The sequence below is a fragment of the Lactuca saligna genome, chromosome 3, assembly GCF_052625555.1.
Source record: "Lactuca saligna cultivar CGN05327 chromosome 3, ASM5262555v1, whole genome shotgun sequence".
Lineage (NCBI taxonomy): Eukaryota > Viridiplantae > Streptophyta > Magnoliopsida > Asterales > Asteraceae > Lactuca > Lactuca saligna.
The window spans coordinates 11,230,222-11,239,195 of record NC_136419.1 but is presented as its reverse complement, the minus strand read 5'-3'; the positions used below and the strand labels follow the sequence as shown (position 1 = coordinate 11,239,195).

The 8,974-nt window shown below is 36.5% G+C and overlaps 1 protein-coding gene across 1 annotated transcript; it reads right to left on the bottom strand.

The window, feature by feature from the left end:
* Nucleotides 1-3,283: 3,283 nt before the first annotated feature.
* LOC145035186 (cellulose synthase-like protein G3) lies at nucleotides 3,284-7,863 on the bottom strand. The gene is made up of 8 exons (XM_078983775.1): nucleotides 7,174-7,863; nucleotides 6,917-7,066; nucleotides 6,226-6,402; nucleotides 6,096-6,183; nucleotides 5,579-5,976; nucleotides 4,664-4,780; nucleotides 4,406-4,537; nucleotides 3,284-4,375 (listed from the first exon to the last, which is right to left on the bottom strand). Exons 1-8 carry the CDS (start codon nucleotides 7,552-7,554, stop codon nucleotides 4,094-4,096), a joined length of 1,725 nt encoding a protein of 574 aa, XP_078839901.1. The 5' UTR covers nucleotides 7,555-7,863; the 3' UTR covers nucleotides 3,284-4,093.
* Nucleotides 7,864-8,974: the final 1,111 nt, after the last annotated feature.

The following is an 8,974-nucleotide window of genomic DNA, read 5'->3' as shown; positions in this document are numbered from 1 at the left end:
CCACATACTCAGCCAACTTGGAGAAGAACACGACTCAATCACCACTTCCATCAAAATTCGAGAAAATTTGATATCATTCCCCGAAATTTTAGATAAATTGGTTGACTTTGAATGCTCACAGAAAGAAAACAAAGTTGCTACATTCATTGCAATTGCCAACTACACTCACCATCAACAAGGAAGAACCAAAAATCGATCAAATCGTCTCCCTTTGATCTTCATCATGCCTTGGGTCATCCATATACTCGTGTTTTTAAGTCCCTTATTAAAGACTTAGGTATTCATTTTTGTTCTCTGTCTAATTTACAATTCCATTGTTCTTCATGTTCAATTAATAAAAGTCATAAACTTCCATTTGGCACAAACTCTTTTACTGCAACTAAACCACTGCAACTTAGTTACTCTCATATTTGGGGCCTATTAGAAAGTCCTTTGATGTTTTTTCTTATTATGTAGTATTTTATTATTAGTATTCAAGATATATTTGGCTATACCCCATTAAATATAAATCTGATGTCTCTAAAATTTTCCCACAGTTTAAACTCCTAGTTGAAAAGTACTTTCACCAACTCATCATTTACATGTTCACTGATAATGGTGGAGAATACCAAGCTCTTATTCCTTTTTTTTTTTTCAGTCCATGAGAATCTCTCACTACACCACACCTCCTCACACTCCCGAAAAAAATGGCATCGCTGAACATCGCCAACGCCAGATTGTTGAAACATGCCTTGCTTTACTTCACTTTGTGGGTCTTCCCTTCTCTTTCTAGTCGCATGCGTTCAAAACAGTAATTTTCCTCATAAATCGCTTTCCAACTCCCACCTTAAACTCTAAAGTTTCATTTGATGTGTTGTATGGCCGTCCTCCTAACTACACAAAACTCAAGCCTTTTGGCTGTCTTTGCTATCCTTGGGTTCTCCCTACTCTCCATCCAAACTTCATCCATCCTCTGCTCCCTACCTGTTCTTGGGTTACTCCACTGACAAACCAACATACAAATGATATCACATTGAAACTCATTGTGTCTATTATTCTAAGCATGTTGAATTTATTCCCGATCAATTTCCATAAAAAGTATCACCACTCTCAGATTTTACTCTCCCTACTATTAATGAATTCTTTACACTTCCGCCATTACCCTCAAAACATTCTATACCAAACATCACTCTTACACCCAACCCCACTCACAATACTTCTATTATGCCCCTTCCACTCACTCCTCTCATCATTCTTCCTTTGGAACCTGTTTCTCCATTTGATCCTTACTCATCGAGCTTACCTCAATCACCACCTCAATCACCATCTCGGTCTAAACCTCTACCACCACCTCAACCATCTCTCCTTGATCCCCTTTCACTAACGTCATCACCATCACCAGCACCTACTCGTGTCGCTTGCTAACGACTACTAAACCCAAAATATTTTAATCCCATTTACATTAACTCCACCATGTTTCATCCCATTCCTACTGCCTTAGAACCTACCATTGCTACTCAGGCCTTCAAGGACCCATTATGGCGTCAACCAATGGAAGATGAATACAATGCATTAATCCACAATACTACATGAGAACTTGTTCCACCCAACTCTCATCAACCATTCAGTTGCAAGTAGGTTTTTCGCATCAAGAGAAATCCAGATGGTACTAAAGATAAATTCAAGGCATAACTTGTGGCTAAAGGGTTTCTTCAACAATATGGCAAAGATTATTTTGACACCTTCGGCCTTGTAACCAAACATGTTACAATACAACTATTCTCTCCATTGATCTCTTAAATGACTGCCCCTAAGATAACTGGATGTCAGTAATGCGTTTCTTCGTGGTACATTACAAGAAGAGGTATACATAGTCCAACCCCCGGGGTTCATTCATTCTAAATATCCAAACCACATATGCAAGATAAGAAAATCACTGTACGGTCTCAAACAAGCACCACTTGCATGGTATCTAGCTCTCACTTCCTTTCTTTTCGGAAGTGAATTTCGCAAATCCCAAATCGATGCCTCGTTATTTATCTATAATCGTGATGGTATAATTTGTTATTTCTTGGTTTATGTAATGACATTGTTTTGACTGGAAATAACCCTTCTTTCATAGCTAAGTTTGTTGACATGCTTGCAAACAGATTCTCCATCAAAGATCCTAGGTCACTTAGTCATTTTTTAGGGATTGAAATTATTCCAACCAAGTCTGGTCTCCTATTATCACAACATAGTTACATCTAGGACATCTTAACTCACTTCAAAATGGATGGTGCCAAGGAAGTTACAACTCCTTTAAGCACATCAATTATTCTTACTGAAGATGGTAGAGCTCCCAAAGTTGATCCAACTCCATATCACAAGCTTGTTGGCGTACTCCAATATCTTTTCTTTACTCGCCTTGACATCTCATTTGCAGTCAACAAACTATCACAGTCTATGCACACGCCCTCCGAAACTCATTGGTAGACTCTTAAATGCATTCTTCGCTACTTAAAAGGAACCATATGCCATGGTCTCTTCCTTCACCGACATACTTCCTTGGGACTCACTACCTTCTCGGATTCTGATTGGGGTGGCGTAGTCACAAAAGGACACTCTACAACAGCCTATCTTGTGTATCTTGGCAATAATTTTATCTCATGGCAGTCCTGTCGTCAAATGCCAGTGTTAAGGTCCTCCATAGAAACTGAATATAAAGCTCTAGCAAATGTTGTAGTTGAACTATCATGGGTTAAAAATCTCCTTATCAAACTTGGTGTTCCAGTTTCACATGCTCCAACCCTTCATTGTGACAACACATGTGCTTCCTCTCTTTGTGTCAATCCCCTTTACCATTCGTGTATGAAACATGTTGCCTTGGATTACCATTTTGTTAGAGAACAAGTTGTTGGAGGTACTCTTAAACTTCACCACATTCATACATTAGAATGGCCTGATGATGCTCTCACCAAATCACTGGGAGGGATTCCTTTTCTAAAGCTAAGGTCTAAGATTGGAGTCACCGACGGATCCTCCATCTTGCGGGGGAGTACACATCTGCAGTTGTATATATCTTTGTTTATAATTAGATAGTATCTATTCTATGTATAGCTCCTTAATTTATGACCTTCATATCGTACCAAGGTCTATTAATGTACCTCTATATTGTGAATACTACATATGATTTATCAACCTCTATATATATATATATATATATATATATATATATATATATATATATATATATATATATATATATATATATATATATATATATATATATATATATATATATATATATATATAGTCTCTTTAGTTTTTCCTTAATCACTTTGCTAGTAACATTGAACCCATATTTTGAAATTTTAGTGACCACTCTAGCAATGCATATGGGTAACTCGATGGCCCCCAAATCAACCACATTCTTTGGCAGTTCCACCACCTTTTCTTTGATCCTCCTCCAAAGACCACAAATCTAAAAAATCTTTTCGGTAAGCTCCAAGAAAAAGAAATGCATTCTTGGAATACCTACCTACTAAAACCTCTAATAAAAATAATTTTATCTTTAGTAAAGGTAGTTTTTTTTCGCAAGATGTTTGTATTATCAAAAGTCGAATTGATACCCTTGCAATCATTGGGAATGAGTTGAGGAGAGAAATTTGAGGTGAGAATGCCTAGGTATTAATTGGAATCAACCAAAACGCGGGAAGTGTATAATGTGTGTAACATAAAGCATGAAGAGGATTCATTGATTTAATGGCATATGTAATTGGGCAATATTTGTTAAAAAAAATATATCGAGGACTCCCATGTACCATCATTTGATTTGGCTTAGGGCATCATTCAAGTTCCTTGGTGAACCTACCTCCAAGAAATGCAACTCATTTTGGATGGCAAAGAATAGACTACCATCCTTCACAATGAAGTCGAAAGCTTGTGTAGGAGTCCATGGTTAAGGTTCCATATTGAAATCCAATCTACAAAATGTAGGAACATGTAGGACTTTTAGTTTTAAGGTATCCTAAACACTCGACGATATAACTTACAAGGCAATAACAAGAATTAACTTATGAATATAATGATTTATTTTATTTCAAATCCTTTGAGGAATCTAAGCATAAAAACATTAAGGGGAAAGCCTAACCTTGGAGCTCCACTTTGTATTGTTCTCATAGTCGCAGCTTGCTGCTAGGTGTGCTAAAACTAAAACATCCATAGTGTTTATTGGAATGTTATGCGTGCTTGCGTCTTTAATTAATCCAAAGCATGAGCCATCGCTAATGACATGCCATTTGAAAAAGCCTTCACTGCCCATAAACTGATTGCCTAACAAGCAATCCATGCCAAGACTTAAAACTTGTGTTTGGGCCTTGAACTCACAAGCATAAATGAAATTTGTATTAATGTCCTTGAATCTTTATTGAAATTGAACAAATCTGAGCTTTGAATCTATATTTGGATCCATAAAATGACATAATGCACGAAGTGGTGTTTCATGGTCATTTGAGAACATGTCACAATCTAGAACAAGGACAATCTGTCCATTGGTCATTAGGCCCGACACTCGAAGCTACAATATCAAGGAAAAAGTGAGTAATAATCAATAAATGGATACACAACAGCTTTTTCCGATATGCACTTTGTAAAGCATTATACCCCTCCAAAAAAATGCCTATAATAGAGCGATTATCATGACTTTGTGTGCTCTGGGCTTAAAATTATGGGACTTGTTGCTTTTTTCTTGAGAAACGTAGACAAGATTTGGCATTACACGACCTGCGACATCTTGGTCTATAGTGTTGTCTAATATAATCTATATTTGGTGTTCAATAAATAAAATCAAACACCACTACAAATGGGGCAATTTCTAGAATGAAAATCCATCACTAATTCATTAGACCATCCGTTATACGCACCACATAACACATATGTGATGGGTGTCACATCAACACCACATTCCACTACCACTAACATGGGATACCTACCACTAACACACCACTCCACATCATTATTTTTATTTTTTTTAATTCAAAAATAAAATATTTTTTTTTAATTCAAAAATTACAATAAAATTACATTTTTTATAATTAAAAAGCATTCATTTTATTAAAACTGTTTTTTCATTAATTATAAAAAATAAAATAACAACTTTAAACTACATTACTTAGTTAATCTAGAAAAAAAAAACACTACATTAATAAGAAAACGAACAAACGTACATATAAAAATCATAATCGTCGTTCATGCTACGTTGGTACAAATGTTCCGCGATATCTTCTCGAAGATTGAAACACGTTTCACTGTTATGAATTTCAACAACTCGCTCTAAAAAAGCATTCGTTCCGGGTACGAACTCCTCAATTGGAACGACAACGTCGTTCGGATCCTACGTGCAAATCGCTCGACCTTCATCTTCAATAATCATATTATGCATTATAATACATGCTAGGACCATTCGTTTAATTATTTCTTTATCCCAAAGTCGTGTAGCATATTTCACTACATGTCATGTTTGCGTAAGGACTCCAAATGCCCTCTCGATATCCTTTCTCTCCGATTCCTATTTTTTTGTAAAAAATTTTGCTTTTTCACTTTGAGGAACCGAGTATGCCTTCATCAATGTAGAATAATCCGGGTATATCCCATCACCAAGGTAGTAACCGTATTTGTACGCGTGCCCGTTTACCGTGAACGTCATATCAGGTGTTTTGCCGGTCCAAATATCGTTGAAAAGTGGAGACTGACCAAGAACATTAAGGTCGTTGTTAGACCCCGCTACTCCAAAAAAGGCATGCCATATCCACAAATCTTGAGATGCAACAGCTTCTCGGATGATAGTTGGTTCATCTATATCTCCTCGAGTGAACTGACCACGCCATGCAGTTGGACATTTTTCCCAAGCCACATGCGTACAATCTAGACTGCCAAGCATACCAGGAAATTCATGTCTCTCTTCATGAGCCGAATACAATCTCTCAATATCACGTTGAGTAGGTTCACGCAAATATTCTTCGTGAAAAAACTCATAAACACATGCAGAAAACCAATCTACGCATTCAACTGCGGTCCTCTCGGATACGTTCAAGTATTCGTCAGATGCATCAAATGTTATACCATATCCCAAATACCTAAAAGCAGCCGCACATTTTTGTATACTACTAAAACCCATTCTTCATCTAGCGTCGGGTTTTTGTTTGAAAAAATCATAACGAGATTCTAAAGCATTACTAATACGTAAAAACATAGCCTTATTCAGACGTAAACGATGTTCGAACGAGTTGTCATTATAAAGATAATTATCGGCAAAGTAATCACGTACCAATAAGTCGTGTGCAGCTTGGCGATCACGATTGACGACCACCCTTGTACGCGCTGCATTCGAACTTTCTTCGGCGTGAACGTGTTGCACAACATTGAAGAATATCTCGACGAATTCTACATCGTCATCCGAGTCAAAACTTTTTAAAAATTCCATATGTATTGTGGGATCCATGTGTATGTGTTTTGTGGTTTTAGAAAATAGAATGGGGTGTAAATTTTGGTATAATAGAAGTGTTATTTATAATTAGTAAATTGTGTTTGAAAAAAAAACAGCCAAAATAACCGTTCAACGACCAAAAAATCGAACACCAATCAACTTTCTCGTTTGAATCTGTCGTCGAGAACACGAAGAACCACGACCACGCCCGGCCACGGAACGTCGGGGTGGTGTGCACGATCTGTGCTCGTTGCCATATAGACCACGAGTGCCTTCGTGGTATGTATACCACAAACGATCCATGCTCGTTGCCACATAGACCACGAGTGCGTTCTTGGTATGTATACCACAAGGCCTTAGAAGTTCTGTGGGTATTCCATCAAAAAAAACTCTATGGGTAATTTTTTCTCATAGTACTATAAAATTGGTAATTATTGACAACAAAACAACAAGTACATGAATAGGAGAAACCTGAATAATTGTGAGACGATGTCGACGCGAGAAATTAGGCGTCCATTTATTGAAAGCATCACGAATTTCGGATTCCTTCACCTCATCCAAACATACGCCACCACTTTTCACCACCTTCTCCACCCTTGATTTCATTCTTTCATACAACACCTGCCACACTAATCATTAGCATTATTTGGCAGCAGAAGAAAAATGAATTAATTAAAGCGAACAACAAGGTTAAAATTTAGCAATCGGAAAGGGAATGAAGGAAGCACCTTGATTTCATTTGTCTCAGGGAACCAAACAGGATCACTTTCAAAATACACTTCAGGAGACCGATCAACAATATTATGCTTCTTGCAGTATGGAATCCAATGCTTAGCAAACTTAGCACCCTCCATGAACGCATTAAGTGTCACTTCAGACCCTCCATCATCTGATATATAAACAGAAAGCTTATCCGTCGGGTAGTCATATGCCAATACAGATAAGGCCGTGTTCACCACTCCAACTGGTGGCTCTTTGGTGGGATCAGCCATGCAAATCAGCACATCCAACGCCGGATACTCTCTCTCCGCAACAACCTGTTGCAGGTTTCCGGGAAAAACACGACGATGGATTGGATTCCAGTGAAAGCATTGGGAGGTGAACCGCATAAAAGCTTACACAAAATCGGCTTGAAACAGAGCAATGGGGATTGGAGTTGGAGAGTAGATTAAATTACGGCAGTGGCGGAGGAGGAGAGAAGAAACGACGGTGGCATAGATGATTGCAAAAATACGGTTAAGCCATGTTTTAGAAAATCGTTCAGAGGAATGGAGGAGAAGAGCGGCCATGGTAGGTGGTTATGGTTGTCTAAATTAAATTCTATGCCTAGCTATTTCATTCTTCCTCAGCCAGTTGGTTAGATTAATTATCACCATTTTAGATATTATAGTCAGGGTTTTTCTATTTTGAAGTCGGCTTTATTGTTGGGTCTGTATTGGAATATTTGGAATTCTACCTGTATTGTTATCGTTGATGTTTGTAAATGTTTTTTTTTTTTTTTTTAATTATTATTTTTTGATTTTGTCTCTTGTTTGAAAGGGTATTCAAATTCTATTTAAACGGTCCTCTTGAGATAAACATCTTTAAATGATTATCTTTATGATAAAAACATTTCAATAAAGCACAAATTGTCCTCTTGAGAGGGAACATCTTTAACTGACTAGCATGAAAAACAAAAAAAATACGAAAATGGAAGATAACTCAACAGCTTTACAAAATATTGCTGGAGAAAGACATTGAAGAAAAGAAGATCATAGGAGGAATTCTATGTGCAAGGAAATAACTGACTTTTTATTATATTAAGATAAACAACCACAACATATTACATACACACGTATATATAGTGTACATGACAACTTTGGAACCAAGACAATGGTTGGTGAGCCATGATCACGACCCTTTAGAGAATCGTTACAACTCTTGGAGAAGTAATTCCTACAACACCAACTTGTAACTGCCATCAATAAATAACATTTACACCATAAGTCTAGCTTAATTATATCTTTAACATACCCCCTACCCTAGACATATACAATCACCAAACATAATCTTCAACAATTTGAAACCTTCAAATTTGTTTTGGAGAGCATTTTCCAAAAGCCATACATCAAAAAAAAAACTTTCATGCAATTTTCCTTTGCAAGAAATAAAACCCATCAAAATCTTTTCACTTTGTTGCATACATCACACACACAACATCAATATCACCAAGATTTTTTTCATTTGGTTTCATGCATCACTTTGGGATTAATCTCAAACATCATCTTCTTCAAAAACTCTATTGTAACAAAGAAGATGGTAACAGAGACTGCTTTTCAATAAGATCTAAACAAACCCAATGAAATGAGCAGTTTGGTAATGGATCAAAATGAGTAAGGGTTAATATGTTAAACTTAAGCCAAATTTGTTTTATATATATATATATATATATATATATATATATATATATATATATATATATATATATATATATATATATATATATATATATATATATATGAAGTGGTAACAAGATGAATGTGGGCTTAT

Coding starts and splice junctions, on each gene's coding strand:
- LOC145035186 (XM_078983775.1), bottom strand. CDS start 7,554: ATGCGGTTCACCTCCCAATGCTTTCACTGGAATCCAATCCATCGTCGT. Junction 4,781..5,578: donor ATTATTCTACATTGATGAAG/GCATACTCGGTT, acceptor CACCAAATATAG/ATTATATTAGACAACACTAT. Junction 4,376..4,405: donor CAAATATAGATTCAAAGCTC/AGATTTGTTCAA, acceptor TAAAGATTCAAG/GACATTAATACAAATTTCAT.